General features: G+C 48.0%; 1 protein-coding gene across 1 annotated transcript in view; it reads right to left on the reverse strand.

Annotated features, from left to right (window-relative positions):
- LOC117351589 (guanine nucleotide-binding protein G(q) subunit alpha) overlaps window positions 1–13,773 on the reverse strand; it is a 246,120-nt gene extending 232,347 nt beyond the window's left edge. Inside the window, exon 1 of the mRNA XM_033927084.1 lies at window positions 13,154–13,773. Coding sequence (XP_033782975.1) covers window positions 13,154–13,289 — 136 coding nt within the window. The 5' untranslated portion in view covers window positions 13,290–13,773. The remainder of the gene's footprint in view (window positions 1–13,153) is intronic.
- Window positions 13,774–19,055: the final 5,282 nt, after the last annotated feature.

Here is a 19,055-nt window from a genome sequence, read left to right on the forward strand (position 1 = left end):
CACAGAATGAAGGGAGAGAGAGGGCCGTGTTGGGACCTGGCAGGGAGGGAGAGGGTCACGTTGGAACTCGGGAGGGAACACAAACATTGGGCAAAGGATGGAAGGAAGGAGGGAGGGGGGCATGAACCATGGAAGAATGGAGGGAATGAGGGAAAAAGATGCTGAGGTGGGAGAGAGAATAGAAAGGGAGAATTGGGTGTCCGAGTGAGAGGGAAAGAGAGATGGTGCACATGGGGAGATGAAGAAAGAGGAGAACTGTTGGGCATAGGGAGGGAGAATTATTGGACACGGTGGTGGGAGAGGTAGAGATGCATGAAGAAGAGAGAGATGAGAGGGAGTAATGTTGAATGTGGTGATGGAGAGGGAACGTGGGATGGATAGAAAGGGATGGGTTCATAGACAACGGCGCGAAAGACAAAGGTGCGCCCGGACAATTGAGCGCAGCGCGGAGGTGCGCGCCGCTCAAAATTACTGTTTTTAGGGGCCCCATGCCGGCGTTATGGGGGGTTTGGGGGGTTGTAACCCTCCACATTTTACTGTAAACTTAACTTTTTCCCTAAAAACAGGGAAAAAGTTAAGTTTTCAGTAAAATGTGATGGTTACAACCCCCCACACCCCCCACAACGCGGCGCAATCTCTATTAAGTAAAGTGGGGGGTTCCCCCCCACACACCCCCGTCGGAGCCCTAAAAACAGTAATTTAGAGCGGCGCGCACCTCCGTGCTGCGCTCAATTGTCTGGGCGCGCCTTTGTCCCGGCGCGCTTTTGAACTGACACCAAAGGAATGTAAGGGGGCCTCAAGGAGGTAAAGAAGGTGGGAAGAATACTAAGATCTAAGTTACATACAAATTCAACTTCAGAACGGTTTAAAAAAAAACAAACAAAAAACGGAACCCATTCTTAACCCTAGGACTGCCTGTACATCTTCCCTCTCTCTCCTCCTCCTCCTTCATATGTAGCCTCTCTTCCTTCTTTTCCATGTGCATTTTCCCACTCCCTGCCCTTCTACCCAAATGCAGAATTCCCCCCTCCCTGTCTCTCTCTCTTTTACCCAATCTAGCATTTTTCCCATCTCCTCCTCCTCCTCTCCCTGACACCCAATTTTGGGTAGCTAGACATCCAATTTTGGGTGGGCCAGGGCTCAAGTTAGGTGGACAGAACCCCACCCTACAGGCAATCTGGTTTTTCCCTTTTCCACTTGGGTGTAATGGCATAGTAAGGAGAGCTGGGGGTGAACTAACCCAGTCGCTGTCTTCACGTGGGGGTGCCGGCACTTCTTCTCTTCTCCAACCCCACCATGCACCTCTTTAAATGTTTGCCTGCATGAGCAACACCTTCTACCTGCTGTTTGCGCTGGCCTCAGCTCCCTTCTAAAGTCACTTCCTGGTTGGGGGACCAGGGCATGTAGTCAGAAGGGAGCCGAGGCCAGGGTAGAAGATGCTGCTCACACTAGTGAACATTTAAAGAGGAATGCAAACTAAAGAATGACTAAACTAAACCTTAAGTTTATATACTGCATCCTCTTCATAAAGATAGAGCTCGGCATGGTTTACAGGAACTTTAATATAAGGAAAGAAAAAACACAATAAGAATTAGTGATTATAAGTAGGATAGCGATATTTACATTTTTGAGAATAGTCAAGTTTTCAGATGCTTTTGGAATAATTGGAAGGAGCCCAGATACTGCAGCAGGGCAGGAAGGTTATTCCAAAGCTCAGTGATTTTGAAGAAAAGAGATTTCTCCTAATTTTCCAGCATAGATGACGCCTTTTAACGAGGGGAAGGTAAAATTATGTTCTCACCTGTTAATTTTCTTTCCTTTAGAAGCAGCAGATGAATCCAGACAAGTGGGAATAGCTCACATCGACCAGCAGGTGGAGATAGAGAAACTGATTAACCGTTGGCCTTATAGCCCGGTATTCTCTCTGTCCATTCAGTTATGCTCCTTGCCCAAGCATCCCGAGATAGGAGAATGAGCATCTTAAAAAACTTCTTTCCAGTATCAAATGCAACAATGAAACATTACTGAATACAACTACCAACAATAACCCAATTGGAAAATAAACAAAGACTGCCCCCGAACACCTATACAGATATTGAAGTTAAAGGGTGGGGCTCTGGATTCATCTGCTGCTTCTAAAGGAAAGAAAATTAACAGGTGAGAACATAATTTTACCTTCCTTAGCAAAGCAGCAGATGAATCCAGACAAGTGGGATGTAGCAAAGCAAAACTCAAATCGGGTGGGAAGTTAATGCCGCCTCCGCAATCACAGAAGCGCCAAAACTAACCTCCTCACGGGCTGCCACATCTAACCGGTAATGCTTTGAAAAGGTATTTCCCGACGACCAAGTAGCCGCCCTGCAAATCTCCTCTAAGGAAAGACCCCCGGACTCCGCCCATGACGTAGCTAAAGCCCGAGTTGAATGAGCACGAAGTTGCTCTGGCACTTGCTTCCCTGTCAACAAATAAGCCGAAGCAATCGTCTCCTTGACCCAACGCGCAATGGAAGCTTTCGACGCGGCCATTCCTTTGTTTTTCCCCGCGAACAAAACAAAGAGGTGATCCGACCGGCGAAAGTCGTTAGTCACCCCCAAATAATGTAGAATCATCCGGCGCACATCCAGGAGACGCAACAACGAGTACTGCTTCCCCCAATCTTCCTTCCGAAAGGCCGGGAGGAATAAACACTGGTTCATATGAAAGGAAGACATCACTTTCGGTAAGAAGGACGGTACCGTTCGAACCGATACACCAGCATCCGAAATCCGCAAAAAAGGATCCCTACAAGATAGCGCCTGCAATTCAGACACCCGTCTTGCCGAAGCCATAGCCACCAAAAACACTGTTTTCAAAGTGACATCTTTTAGCGTAGCCATGGATAAAGGCTCAAAAGGTACCATTCGTAACCTCCCAAGGACCAGCTTAAGACTCCATGAGGGACACGGTCTCTTCATAGGAGGTCTGATATGGTGAACTCCTTTTAAAAATTGGACTACGTCGGGTTGTGATGCCAGCGCCAAACGAGAAATCCGGCCCCTGTAACAAGCAATGGCCGCTACCTGAACCTTCAGAGAATTATAGGCCAACCCTTTAGCTACGCCCTCTTGCAGAAAGGAAAGAATAGCCGATAAAGACGCCCGAAAGGGCGAAATCCCGTGCCTCCCACACCACGAGTCAAAAACTTTCCAGACTCTAGCATAGGAGGTAGACGTGGAAAGCTTCTTTGCTTGAAGAAGCGTGGCAATCACCTGCTCAGAATAACCTCTATTCCTTAGCCGTGACCGTTCAATAGCCAGGCCGTAAGACCAAAGTGGGACGGATCTTCTATGGAGATTGGACCCTGAGTTAGTAAGTCCCGAGTCACTTGAAATTTCAAACGATCGCCCGCATACAGTTGCATCAGATCTGCGTACCACGGACGACGTGGCCAATCCGGAGCTACCAGGATCACCTGTCCCTGAAAGAGAGCGATGCGTTGTAACACACGATTTATCATCGGCCAAGGAGGAAATATGTATAGGAGGGAATTTGGAGGCCACGGGAGAGATAACGCGTCTACCCCCTCCGAGTTCGGTTCCTTTCGTCGGCTGAAGAACCGAGGCAGCTTTGCATTGCGAGACGAGGCCATGAGATCTATCTCCGGGAGCCCCCACTTTAGGACTAACATATCGAACGCCTGAGCGGACAGCTCCCACTCCCCTGGATCGAGACGATTTCTGCTGAGGAAGTCTGCCTGAATATTTTCGTGACCCGCAATGTATGCCGCCGAGAGGAGAGGAACATGCGTCTCTGCCCATTGAAACAGCAGCCTTGCCTCTTCGGCTAACTGAGGACTCCGGGTACCCCCCTGCCGATTGATATACGCCACTGCTGTGACGCTGTCCGAAAAGATCCTGGTTGGACGATCCTGAATCCTGGACTGAAATGCCAGAAGCGCCAGCCTGATAGCCCTCAACTCCAGCATATTGATCGACCACTGGGCCTCTACCGAGGACCAAACCCCCTGGATCGATGCTTGTAGGCACTGAGCCCCCCAGCCCCGAAGACTGGCATCTGTCGTGATTACGACCCAATCCGGCGTCGCCAACGGCATGCCCCGAAAAAGATTGAACTCGTTGAGCCACCACTGCATGCTGGAAGCCGCTCGAGGAGTCCACTGGAGACGCAGATCGTAATCCTGGGACGCCGGGGACCACCGTGAAAGAAGAGACCTTTGCAACGGCCTCATGTGGAACCGAGCCCAGGGTACCACCTCTATAGCCGCCACCATCGAGCCTAGAACCTGTACATAATCCCAAACCCGAGGTCTCGGGGATTCGAGAAGTAGACGAACCTGAGACTGTAACTTCTCTCCCCGCTCTCGGGGTAGAAACACCTTTCCCCGATAAGTATCGAACATCACCCCTAAATGCACTAAGGATTGAGACGGGGACAGCGAACTCTTGGGAAAGTTGATGATCCACCCCAAAGACTGAAGGAGAGAAATCACGCTCTGAGTCACCGACAAACTTTCCTGCCTTGAAGAGGCGCGGATCAACCAATCGTCTAAGTAAGGGTGAACTCGAATCCCCTCCTTGCGGAGACATGCTGCCACAACCACCATCACCTTTGAAAAAGTGCGAGGAGCTGTTGCCAGACCAAAGGGCATCGCCCGAAATTGATAATGCTGGCCTAGGATCGCAAACCGCAGAAACCTCTGATGCGGGGGCCAAATCGGAATGTGGAGGTACGCCTCCTTGAGATCGAGAGAAGTGAGGAACTCCCCCGGCCTCACTGCCGCAATGACAGATCGAACTGTCTCCAACCGAAAATGACGGATACTGAGAAATTCGTTGACTCGTTTGAGATCCAGCACCGGTCTGAACGACCCCCCTTTCTTTGGCACAATGAAGTAAATGGAATATCTGCCGAGTCCCACTTCTTCCTGTGGCACCTGCACCACCGCCCCCAGATCCAGAAGCACCTGAAGAGTCATTCGTACCGAGTCCCTCTTGGTTACCCCATTGCATGGGGACACCAAGAAAGAATCGGCGACGGGAGAGGCGAACTCTAACTTGTAACCGTCTCGAATAATTTCTAGCACCCACTGATCCGACGTGATATTGGCCCACTCCGCTACAAAAGCCGACAGCCTTCCCCCTAAGGGAATAGCGGAGGGAGCCAAGACCCCGTCATTGTGAAGACCGATTTGCTGGGGCACGGGCTGACTGAGCTGAAGGAGGTTTTGCTGCACGAAAGGAACCTTTCTGCGGAAACCTAGGCCTTGAAGAAGGGAAGGAACCATACGTGGACCTCAAACCCGGTTTACCTGTCCGATATCGGAAACGCTGTCTCGAGGTGGAGGATTTCAACGGGGGTCTAGGCCTATCTTCCGGCAACCTTTGGGTTTTGGTATCCCCAAAATCCTTAATTAATTTATCCAAATCTTCCCCAAAAAGCAAACGGCCTTTAAAAGGGAGCTTTATGAGCCGGAGCTTAGACGCTGCATCTGCCGCCCAATTACGGAGCCATAAAGACCTACGAGAAACCACCGCCAGAGACATTTGTTTTGAGGAAGCCCGAATAATATCATATAAAGCATCTGCTAAATATGCCAGACCTGACTCCAAATCAGCCAGTTCTACTGGAACCGAACCTCCCGACTCCATTAAATTATCAGTCATTAACTGAGACCACTGCAGACACGCTCGTGCCGCGTATGAACTACAAATTGCAGCCTGTAGAGTGACCGCAGCTACCTCGAAGGACATTTTCAAAGAAGATTCAATCTTCCTGTCCTGAGTATCCTTTAAGGCAACTCCCCCTTCAACCGGTAAGGTAGTCTTTTTGGTAACTGCGGCCACCAGCGCGTCAACCCTGGGTAATTGAAATTTTTCAAGTTCCTTCTGAGCCACCGGGTACAATAGCCGCATGGCCTTTGCTACCCTCAGACTTGCCTCCGGCGTGTCCCACTGCGCCGTGATAAGTTCCTGCATAGCCTCATGCACTGGGAAGGACCTGGGTGGCTTTCGCGTCCCTATCATAAGGGGATTGGTGGAACCAGAATTAGGAGCATCATCTTGCGAGATGTTTAAGCCTTGCAATGCTTTAGAAATTAATGAAGAAAGTTCTTCCCTATGAAAAAGACGTAGAGCGGACGGATCATCCACTTCCCTCCCCGGGGGATCTTCCAAGTCCAATACCTCACCCTCTTCAAGGGAGTCCGGAAGAGATAACGGGGAGACTGGAATAGTATCACCCTCGTCCGCGGCTGCGAGTCTGCGCTTTTTTGCTACCCGTGAATTTCCGGGAGAAACCGCAAGAACCGCAGCCGCACACAAAGGTTTGCTAGCAAAACCAGAAGTGGAAGTAGATGGAACCGGACGCTCCGACATACTCATAGGCACCGGCTGAGCAGGCTGAGAGCCCTGTAACATAAAAGCTCGGTGCATTAACATTACAAACTCTGGCGAAAATGAAGTTAGCCCAAATCCAGCCAACCCAGTCTGATCCGAACAGAGGAGCGGACCCGCGGCTCCTCCCAGCGTCCCTGACGCCACTGCCTCCGCTGGCTTCCCCTCCTCTGTCCCAGTAGTTTGGTGTTTGGCCGACTCAACCGCAAGGGAAGGGGAAATCACTTGCGCTTCCCCAACGCGGGACTGAGCCACTTCTGCTGCCTGAGAAGCCTCAGCCGGTGTATCTGAACACCCGGCTGAGCACAGACCTAGCAGTGTCCTTCGCTTACCACAGCGAGAACACCGCTTTGCAGCTTCTGCCGCCATTATCTGTCTGCTCGTTTGGAAACCCGCCCTTAACTCGCGACCCCGACCCGCCCTCGGTCGACGTCGCAACTCGTGTCGGATGGTCGGAACGCGGAGCGGAGAAACAAAAATTAGCAGAAGTACTCACCCCCAAAACGCGACGTCTAAAACGCGAAGTTATGGCTGGCAGTTGTAATTATAGCTGACCAAACAGGAACAGCACAGCACTAACAGGCTCTGTCTCTTTTTTTTTTTTTTTTTTATACTGGAAAGAAGACAGCAGAGCCCAATGAATCCCTCAATCCTCCGGAGGGTAGGGTGGAGAAGGGACCTGGGAGGGCCCAGGTGTTCACCTAAAGCCGGCACCGCTCAGCCAGGCACCCCTGTCTAGCAGAAGAGAACTAGTCTCAACAGCAGACTCAAGTCGCTCAGACATGCACCCGGCACAGCCAAAATCCAGGAGCTAGAGGACTAGCTCACAGTCCTGCTGGGAGATAGAGCAAACTGAATGGACAGAGAGAATACCGGGCTATAAGGCCAACGGTTAATCAGTTTCTCTATCTCCACCTGCTGGTCGATGTGAGCTATTCCCACTTGTCTGGATTCATCTGCTGCTTTGCTAAGGAAAGATAGTTTAAGTTTTTGGGTGGATCTGGTAGTGTCAGGTCTCGTAGAATTCCAAGATAGTGGAATTAGAGGAGGAAGAATATCATTCAAGATCTTGAATGTTAGGCAGGTACATTTATCCAGAAAGATCTAAGAAAACCACTGCTCATCCCTAGAAATGAGCCATAAGAAATAGAAAGACATCATTTTGGGCAGGGGTGCCCACACTTTTTGGGCTTGCGAGCTACTTTTAAAATGACCAAGTCAAAATGATCTACCAACAATAAAATTTAAAAAAAACACAAAGCACACTGTACGCATAGAAAATGTTAATTATTATTCCTATTCCAGGGTTTTTCAAAGAGGTCAAAGCAGATGACTCTATGCACTATCACCTCAGTAACAACCATACAAAAATAGACAAATATACCCCCCTCCCTTTTTACTAAACCACAATAGCAGTTTTTACCGCAGGGAGCTGTGCTGAATGCCCAGTGCTGCTCCCTGTGCTAAAAACCGCTATTGCGGTTTAGTAAAAGGGGACTAAAGTGTAAAATATAGACAGCAGATATAAATTCAGACACATTTTGATCACTAAATTTAAAATCAAATCATTTTTCCTACCTTGTTGACTGGTGATTTCATGAGTCTTTGGTTGCACTTTCTTCTTATGACTGTGCATCCAATCTTTCTTCCCTTCTTTCAGCCTGTATGCTTCCTCTCCTCCAGACCTCATTCCCTCCCCCAACTTTTTCTTTTTCTCTCCCTGCCCTTTCTTTCTCTCTGCCTCCCTTTCTTTTTTTTCTGTTTCTCTTCTTTCCTTCTGTCTCCCTGCCTGCCCTTTTTCTTTCTTTCTCCCTGCCCTCCCCCAAGCCACTGCCACTGCCATCGGAGACCAGGACCCAAACTGCCATCGGGGACCAGGACCCAAACCGCCACCAATAACAGGCCCGAAAGCCGACGCCAATAACAGGCCCGAAAGCCGACGCCGCCCCAACCTCTCCCTGCTTCGGCTGACCAGCATCGCGATCGAGCTGTTGGGGGAAATGCTGCCGGGTCCTGCCTTCGCGGAAACAGAAAGTAGGCAGGACCCGGCAGCAAGAAGAGGAAATGCTTCACTAACATGTCTCCCGCCTTAGCCCGTAGCAAACGCTTGCTTTAGGGCTCTCAACATGTGCGTGCCGGCTTCCCTTCTCGCTCCCCCCCCCCCGGACATAACTTCCGGTTTCGGAGGGAAGAGAAGCCGGCACGCACACTTTAGAGCCCGGAGCATAAGTTCGCTACGGGCTGAAATCTCCAAGCTGTTTTTTTTAAAAATGTTCAGCGACGGCGGCAGCAACTAAAAGCCCCTAGGGAGAACACTGAGGAAGGCTGATCGGCCCGGTAGATCAGGACGGCAACACTAGTCTATCACGGAGCCCGGGATGGGCTCAGCGATCGACTCACGTTGCCTTCCTGAGCTACCGGTTGATCGCGATCGACGTATTGGGCACCCCTGATTTTGGGGATCTTTCAGGAAATTGTGCTCCAAACTGGCCATTGTCAGAAACAGGATGCTGGGTTCAATGGACATTGGTCTGACTCAGCATAGCTTTTCTTATATTTAGAAGACTTGCAAAATAATTTACATAGCTACCAATACTAGTGTGGCTGTTGCCCAATTATTCAGTCTCCCATTACCACCAATCTACAACACACTCCATTGAACATGAGGTGAGATGGACAGAGTAGCAACTAAATAAAGATAGATCAATTAAAAAATGTAAACACATTAGAAATAAGAATTATTTTCAAACCAAAAGGGGAATTAAAAAAAAAATAAATACAAAGGGCTAGATTCACTAAATTGCAACCTGATTTCCCTCCGGCTCAATTCACTAACCTCTCCTGCGATCCACTTCCAATCCGTGCATGCAATTGAGGGGAAACGGCATGCAAAGTAGGCAGGGATGCTATTCACCAAACAAATTTGGGACACCAACTGGGCTGGCCAATCAAGAGAAGAAGCAACTGCTGGGGACCAGTCTCGCATGGCTCTACTGACTCTCCTGCTCCATTGCCGCCCTGCACTCTGCCCGGATCATGTAATCTGTGCTCCGAGTTCTGGATCTCTGCCGCCTTCCCTACAGTGCGAGTCCATGGGTTTAAAGCAGGGCTGCACGCCGCAGTGCAGCCCCGCTTTAAACCCGCAGGTTCGCACTGCAGGGAAGGCAGCAGAGATCCAGAGCTCAGGGCAGAGAGCAGGGCATGACAGGCTGACAGGAGAAAGCAGGCTTCAGTGTCAACGGGAAAACTTTAGGCCTTGGACAGAATACAAATCTCCCAGCTCCAAGAGAGCACTGAGCAGCAGAAAGGCAACAAGCCAGTGTCGGCAAAAGGGAAGAGGCTGCTGCCACCAGGGATAGCCCTTCCCTTGGAGAGCAGGAGAGTCAGGGCCCGGGAAAAAAAACAACAACCCAGCAAAAAAAAAAACGGACACAAAACGCATGCACAGACCATCTTCAGGGAAAGTAGATGGTCTGCGTATGCATCAGGATCGCACACTAGCAATCTGTGCGGCCAGAAGAGGGCATTCCTCCGATCGCCCTCTTTAGAATTTTTTGCTGTTGTGAATTGGTTGGGCCTGCTGGAATCGGCCACGGAAGGCAGGTTAGTGAACCTAGGCCAAAGAGCACTTTGTGCATGTTGCCGATTAGCACGTACGCAACTTACGTGTTGATAATTGGCAATGAACAGTAATTAACACTGAGTGCACAATTTTCTAAGCATATTCTATAAAGTGGTGCACATAAATTCTAGTGCATGAAGCTCAAAAAAGGGTATGGTGAGGGGAGGAGCATAGGCAGGTTGTGGGCATTCTTAAAAAATTTGGCGCACTTAGCATATGCCTGATCCACGTACAACTTAGGCACAGGTATTTAGGCCTGGTTTTCACTGGCATAAACGGGGGTGCCTAAATGTTAGTTACGCATACGGGTGCTATGCATGATTCTATAAACATGACTTCAGATGCATTTTATAGAATTGTGCTAAGCACCATCCTTTTTGACATCGATTTTTAAGGCGTCATATATAGAGTAGAATAAGGCCCTAAGAGTGCAACACTATATACATTGATGCTCTGAATGCTACGTTTTAAAAATTAACACCAAATAAAATGGAATATTATTGTTTCTGATGTAGAAATATCAGAATTTTCCAAGATTTAAATCAGTTCCCAAAAGGTGCCTAACGCAACCAGACCTTTAGCATTTCATTTTGATAGCACATTTCAGCAAAATAATCTTAATTGTGAATTGTTTCATCAAACTGACCAACCACAAAAAAATAACAAAATAAAAGCCTATTTACAGAGTTTACTTTTTTAAACAAAAGTGTACTATTCCATGCTGCAAAACAGAAACACAATCAGGACAGTGTAGAATCTGAAGTATCAAGATCACACGGTCTGGTGTTGAAATCTCTACACTGGCTGTCAACTGTGGCTGGATGCAAATTTAAAGCAATCCTGTTGATTTCCGAGGCATTACAGGTTATATGAGAGGATGCTTTGTGGTCTCTGCCTCTGAACCACAAGACGCTCATCTCAAGAACCACTCACTCACTGTCTAGTACAGAAAATAGGGGCCCATGGATTTGCAATATAGACCCCCATTATTGTGAAGGAGCTCCCAAAGGAGCACAAGGGATTAAGTGATTCCTCTCAGTTCTTCGGGATTGACATTTTGTCTGTATAATATAGCAAATGCTGCTAAGAAGATGCCTGCAGTGATTCACAGAGGTGAAAATAAATCATCATAATAAAACAGCCCCCCAAAATCAAATAGCAGTTCCAGCCTCATGTATTCGTGGATGTTTAAGAACCCTACATTTCTGAATGCTCGTATGTGAAAAGATTATATGACCACCATAATAATTATTTACTTAACAACAGAAATGCGGTGTACCTATGAGCGCACACACATTTTGGTTCCTTATGATATTACAACATTATGGGCTCCTTTTACAAAGGTGCGTTAGGGCCTTAACGCGCGGAATAGTGCGCGCTAAATTGCCACGTGCGCTAGACGCTACCGCCTCCTTTTAAGCAGGCGGTAATAATTGTGCTAGCGCGTGCTATAGCGCGCGGTAATTTTGTGCGTGCGCTAAAACCACTAGCGTACCTTCGTAAAAGAAGCCCCATATCTAAGCACCTACTCCTTAATCAAAATTAGTTATTACAGCCTAATAAACATTCATGTTATGCTACAGAATATTTTTAGTAGTAACATAATTTATCGCCCATATGTTGATAGCCTCTCAAAACTCTGCTAGCGAAATGGGAACCCTGCTGTACTCATGGGCACTGTGCTGGCACATTTCTCCCCTTGCCTACAGCAAATGAACACTAAATTTGGTTGGCACAGTAGTTAAGGCAGAACCCCTTGCATAAACTGAAGCCAAAACCAAAACAGTATTTTATAAATGTCCAAAACACTCCACTGCAAAGTATAGATGGCCTTAGGAGTAGTAAATCATAGGCCTCTAGCTTCAAAATTCCTCCCCCCTCCCCCCAAAAAGCTAAGCAAGCTGTTGTGACAAAGAAAAATGAGGTAGGCTCAGTGCATCTGCAAACCTGGTCGTTTTTATGGGAGTATTTACTTGAGTCTGTTCTTGCAATATAAAGTGAATACGTTTAAAAAAAATTACAATATGTAGTTTGGATAAGTACTGCTAGGGAGGTGCAAGGCTGCATCCTGAGGAAACTGTGCTGTGCTATATGAAGAGAGCAGAGGGCTTGGGTTGAGCAACACATGCATCACATGTTTTATTGGCATTGTGGGTTTTCACCCTGCTACAAGCCCCTTTCAAGGCTGCTCCCCAGGTGAGCAGTCCACCCCCACACCTCCATCATAGATACCCGAAACAGAATTTTAAAAAACAAATCTATTACATAGAAGCAACAACTTTGATTAATGCTCGTGCACAACATATAACCAGATATGGAATGCATAGGGTACCACAGAACAGCCTTTGTCATAATTTGGGTATTATTATTAGTTCAGCACTTTGACAGCATAGCAACGGAGAACACTCAGCAGGCATGTAGGCCCCGTTATTTGAGAACGATAAAGTGCCTACTGTAGCACCTTTAAATTTCTCGTATTTTGCTTCAAAAAAGCATTAAACTGACTCAACAGGGGGGGGGGGGGCCCAAACTGTCACATAGGTCACTCAAGCTACACATCCCTTTTCCTGGATCTCAGCCTCCATGTTCTGTCACAAGTCACTGGCAAGTCCTACAGCTTTCTCCCCCTACCCTACAAATAATCTGATCACCTACAAAACTTCAGAAGCCTTACAATCCTTTCTTCGAATGGCCAAAGCAGCACTTGCGATCGGTTGGAAGAGAGAGCAATTAGTTGCAGTTTGGAGCATTCTCCCCCCTCCCCCCAACCTGTCGCGTCACACAGTCCCTAGTTCACCCCCTATCTTTCTCCGAAGGCCACTTGTCCCCCTATCCTGAAGCGCTGTGACAACCCCCACGGAGCCAGCAAGGCCCCGAGACCCCAGTGCGCTCATGCAAGAAACTCCGGGCGGGGGGGGGGGGCCCTCCAACCCTTCCCCTCCCCCAACATGATGCACACATGTGCAATATCTTCCCCTCCCCCCCCCAGTCCCCTCCTCTCACGAGTCTGCATGGGTGCGCAAGTAGCTGCACGTGCGATGCTGCAGAGCTGTGCACGGGGGCCACCGGCGATGGAGGGAGGGAGGGAGGGAGGGAGAGGGGGGGGGAAGGGCGATGGCGCCATTCCCCCGGCACTCACCGAGCAGGAGGAGCTTGAGCTCCCGGCGCGAGTCCCGCTTGTCCCGGCGCAGCTGCTTCTCGATCTCGTCGTTGATCCGCCGGGCTTCCTTGGCTTCCTCGCTCAGGCAGCACGCCATGATGGACTCTAGAGTCATTCTCCCCCAGCGCGCCCCCTTTCTCCCCCGAGCCCGGAGAGCACCAGCGGCTGCGGCGGCAGAGAAAGCGGGGGAAGGGGGGGGAGGAGGATCAGCGAGAATTCGGGGGCCCCCCGCGATCAGCAGAGCACCGCGCCGCAGCCGTCACTCGCCTCCCGCAGCAGCAGCAGCAGCAACAACTCCCCCTCCTCTTCCTCCTCCTCTCGAAATCATGCACCAAACAACACGGGAACATTCGAGGCTGCACCGGCTCCGCCGCTACCTCCGGCGATCCCGTTTCCTCTTCCCTTTGTCAGGGAAGGAAAAAAAAAAAAAAATCCCGTTTCCTCTTCCGTCCTTAGTCCCAGAGCTCGTTGCAACTGACAGCCGGCGCAGAAATCCTCCGCCCTCCCCCCCAGACTCCCCGCTGAAGCGCTCGTGCGCTTTTCTCTTCCACTTAAGCGCAGACTGGCCTGGCTGCTTAATCAAATCCTCCTTTCTCGCCTTCTGTGCAATGCTGCGTCTCTAGACTACTATAGGGATTCGGCGCTTCCCTTTTTTTTCCCTTCTGCTATGGTGTAGTTTGCAAGAAAAGGAAAAAAAAAAAGGAGGGGGGGAATCAGCATCTCTCTCCCTCCACTGTATGGCTTTTCACTGGTTTAGCTCCCCGGGCGTGGTAAAGGCAGAATATGGCGGACCTTCCCTTTAATCCATTAGACAAGGAATAAACCTGGCTACATGCAAAAGCGATGCAAACCTTTATATTCACGCAGCAAGCTTAGCGGCATCCCCCCCCCCCTCCCCCAGGCCAGGGGGAAACCACAGTTGCCTTAGAGAAGGCAGGAAAGGTGCCATGATAATTTATTCTCTTCCAGACGCGGTCTATAGGTTTTGTATGTGCCTGTGGTTTGGGTTTGCTTTTGTATCATGCTTGCTAAAATGTTATGTTCGTTCGTGGGTGAGGAGAAGAAAATTTATTTCTTATGGAGGAATTCCACCCCTCCCCCCTCGCTGCTTTTTAATATAGAGGACCTGAGCTGTAATTCTTTAAGTTCATGTCATCTTTCTAGAGAACAGACAATTAAACTCCTGTAGTAGTTATTTAGAACCAAAACCAACTCTTTTTTTTTTTTTTTTAACACAAAGAAAACAACCAGGATTATATAACAGCCCAGTCTCCCTCTTTTATTATATCTATCTGGCTTTTCAGTTTCTGTACTAATAGAACATTACACTACAGTGATTCTGTCTTTTTCATATATTATTGTTTGTTGTCACAATGCCCCTGTATCACCTCATTTGATTAAATTTGCAGACGATACAAAGTTATTCAGAGTAGTGAGGACGCAGAAGGATTGCGAAGACCTGCAATGTGACATAAACACGCTCGAGAAATGGGCTGTGATATGGCAAATGAGGTTTAACGTGGATAAGTGTAAGTTGATGCATGTCGGTAAGAAAAATCTTATACACGAATTCAGGATGTCCGGTGCACTACTTGGAGAGACCCCCAGGAAAGAGACTTGGGAGTACAGGTCAACAAGTCAATGAAGCCATCTGCGCAATGCGCGGTGGCGGTGAAAAGGGTGAACAGAATACTAGGAATGATTAAGAAGGGGATCACGAACAGATTGGAGAAGGTTATCATGCTGCTGTACTGGGCCATGGTATGCCCCCACCTGGAATATTGCGTCCAGCACTGGTCGCCATACATGAAGAAGGACACAGTACTACTCGAGAGGGTCCAGAGAAGAGCGACTAAAATGATTTAAGGGACTGGAGGAGTTGCCTTACAGTGAGAGATTAGAGAAACTGGGCATTTTCTTCCTTGAAAAGAGGAGACTGAGAGGGGACATGATCAAAGCATTCAAGATAATGAAGGGAATAGACTTAGTAGATAAAGACAGGTTGTTCACCCTCTCCAAGGTAGAGAGAACGAGAGGGCACTCTCTAAAGTTAAAAGGGGATAGATTCCGTACAAACGTAAGGAAGTTCTTCTTCACCCAGAGTGGTAGAAAACTGGAATGCTCTTCTGGAAGCTGTTATAGGGGAAAACACCCTTCAGGGATTCAAGACAAAGTTAGACAAGTTCCTGCTGAACCAGAACATACACACGTAAGGCTAGACTCAGGGCACTGGTCTTTGACCTAAGGGCTGCTGCATGAGCGGACTGCTGGGTATGATGGACCACTGGTCTGACCCAAAAGTGGCAATTGTTATGTTATGTTCTTAATTCTAGTCTCCTTATCTCAAGAAAGATATAGTGGCACTAGAAAAGGTTCAAAGAAGAGCGACCAAGATGGTAAAGGGGATGGAATCCTCTCATATGAGGAAAGACTAAAACAGTTAGGGCTCTTCAGCTTGGAAAAGAGACGGCTGAGGGGAGATATGATTGAAGTCTACAAAATCCTGAGTGGAGTAGAACGGGTACAAGTGGATCGATTTTTTGATCCGTCAAAAATTACAAATCTAGGGGACACTCGATGAAGTTACATGGAAATACTCTTAAAACCAATAGGAGGAAATTTTTTTTCACTCGGAGAATAGTTAAGTTCTGGAATGCGTTGGCAGAGGATGTGGTAAGAGTGGATAGCGTAGCTGGTTTTAAGAAAGTTTTGAACAAGTTCCTGGAAAAAAGTCCATAGTCTGTTATTGAGAAAGACATGGGTGAAGCCACTGTTTGCCCTGGATCGGTAGCATGGAATATTGCTATACCTTGGGTTTTGGCCAGGTACTAGTGACCTGGATTGGCTACCTTGAGAACAGGCTACTAGGCTTGATGGACCATTGGTCTGACCCAGTAAGGCTGTTCTTATGGTCATTTAGAATGTCACCAAGAGATTTCAAGAATAAGTTGGTAAAACACTCATCTCTGCTCCGTCAAAACAGCAGTCAGGGAGGCTAAATTCCACATGAAAGAGTCTCTGGCAAAGAACATCCAGAAGGGAGATAAATCCTTCTTCAGGTATATCAGTGACAGAAGAAAAAACTCAGGCGGGATTGTACGTCTTAGGAATCCAGATGGAGACTATGTGGAAAAGGATTCGGAAAAAGCCCAACTATTAAATGAATACTTCTGCTCAGTCTTCACCCGAGAAGCGCCAGGGCTTGGCCCTCAGCTACAGACAAGGGTTGGCTCAGTTGACCCTTTTAGTAACTTTGAGTTTACGCCCAGCAGTGTCACGGTGAGCTGTCAAAGCTCAAGGTTAACAAAGCAATGGGGCCGGACAACCTGCACCCCAGGGTCCTTAGGGAGCTGAGTGATGTCTTGGCGGAGCCACTGTCTGCGCTCTTCATCCTCTCCCTTAGTTCAGGCAGCATCCCTTGGACTGGAGGACAGCTAACATCATTTCACTCCACAAGAAAGGCTCAAAGATGGAGACAGCAAACTACAGACCAGTGAGTCTAACATCGATAGTGAGCAAACTAATGGAAACTCTAATCAAACACCAATTGGATAAGATCCTGGATGAGGAGAATCTATGGGATCCCCGACAACATGAATTTACCAAGGGGAGATCATGCCAATCCAACCTGATCAGCTTCTTTGATTGGGTGATGGAGAAGCTGGATATTGGGGAGTCCCTGGACATCGTGTACCTGGACTTTAGCAAAGCATTCGATAGCGTACCACACCGCAGGTTGTTGAGCAAGATGAGTTCTATAGGATTAGGTGACACATTGATGCAATGAGTTGGGAACTGGCTTGGAGGTAGGCTTCAAAGGGTGGTGGTGAACGGCACCCCCTCCGAAATGACGGAGGTGATCAGTGGAGTGCCACAGGGCTCAGTCTTGGGCCCGATCCTATTCAACATCTTTATAAGGGTCTTGGCAGAAGGGCTTCGAGGTAAAATAACATTATTCGCCGATGACGCCAAACTAAGTAATGTAGTGGGCAAATGCATAACAGACGAAGATTCAATGCCCGACAACATGATGCACGACCTACTCCTACTGGAGCGCTGGTCTAGGACATGGCAACTCAACTTCAATGCCAAAAAATGCAAAGTTATGCACCTGGGCAGCCAAAATCCATGCAAGTCTTATACCCTTAATGGCGAGATCCTAGCAAAAACGGTAGCAGAACGAGACTTGGGGGTAATCGTCAGTGAGGACATGAAGTCTGCCAATCAAGTGGAGCAGGCTTCGTCCAAGGCAAGACAAATCATGGGATGCATACGAAGGGGTTTCGTAAGGCGGAAGTCATTATGCCATTGTATAGATCCATGGTGAGGCCCCACCTGGAATACTGTGTGCAGTTTTGGAGGCCACATTATCGCAAGGATGTGCTGAGACTGGAGTCGGTGCAGAGAATGGCCACCCGGATGGTCTCAGGACTCAAGGATCTTCCATACGAAGAACGGCTTGACAAATTACAGCTATACTCGCTCGAGGAGCGCAGAGAGAGGGGAGACATGATTGAGACGTTCAAGTATCTTACGGACCGCATCGAGGCGGAGGAAGATATCTTCTTTTTCAAGGGTCCCACGACAACAAGAGGGCATCCATGGAAAATCAGGGGCAGGAAACTACAAGGTGACACCAGGAAATTCTTTTTCACTGAAAGAGTGGTTGATCGCTGGAATAGTCTTCCACTACAGGTGATTGAGGCCAGCAGCGTGCCTGATTTTAAGGCCAAATGGGATCGGCACATGGGATCTATTCACAGGGCAAAGGTAGGGGAGGGACATTAGGGTGGGCAGACTAGATGGGCCGTGGCCCTTATCTGCCGTCTATTTCTGTGTTTCTATGATAGTGCAAAAAAGAATCGGTGCTAAATCTGATGGTTAATATCTTCTTGCAAAGTTTATATTCCTTAATTATAACATTCAAATTTATATCTTTAAATGTTAAAAATGATAGAGACAAAATAAATAGGAAATGAAACATTTCAGGAAAATACACTTCTCCCAAACACCCACCCCCAATCAAATCAGATTAGCTGGATTCAGGATTATGAGCCTTTATTTTGATCCTTTATTTTGCCCATGTCTGAGAGTTAGAGGTAATAATGCATTTTCATTTTTATTGGCATGCACTACCTCAGTGGCACACCTTAGAAAACCTAGCTTTAAGTTTACCCACTCTGAGAAGAAATATTCTCAGGGGTGGGTTAGGAAGGGGTTTACATCTGCACACATGCTTCTGAACTTTCAAAAAGTATGCATATATTTATTCTCCTGGAAACTATCTACAGAAATTAGCAGGTGTAAATGAGCCTTGCAGAGTTTTCTTGGGTTAATTTTCAAAATGAAAGCACATGTAAAACTTAGCTTTCAAAATTAGTGTATGGAATATGGATGGATAAGTTCTTCTTTACCCAACGTGTGGTGGACTACTGGAATGCATTCCCAGAGGGTGTAATAGGGCAGAGTACGGTACTGGGGTTCAAGAAAGGATTGGACAATTTCCTGCTGGAAAAGGGGATAGAGGGGTATAGATAGAGGATTACTGCACAGGCCCTGGACCTGTTGGGCCTCAGCGTGAGCGGACTGCTGGGCACGATGGACCTCAGGTCTGACCCAGCGGAGGCATTGCTTATGTTCTTATGCCTGTATACTTGACAGAAAAACAGGCAGTAACACAATTACAGTAGACTTTCTCTCCTTTACAAAGCCACACTAGCATTTTTAGCGCCGGCTGCGGCAGTAAGAACTCCGACGCTTGTAGAATTTCTATGAGCATGAGTTCTTGCCACCGCAGCCAGAGCTTAAAATGCTAGTCTGGCTTTGTAAAGGAGGAGGTCTGTTAACTGGAACTCAATTCTAAGAAATACTGTTAACCGGA

The sequence above is a fragment of the Geotrypetes seraphini genome, chromosome 1, assembly GCF_902459505.1.
Source record: "Geotrypetes seraphini chromosome 1, aGeoSer1.1, whole genome shotgun sequence".
Classification (NCBI taxonomy): Eukaryota; Metazoa; Chordata; class Amphibia; order Gymnophiona; family Dermophiidae; genus Geotrypetes; species Geotrypetes seraphini.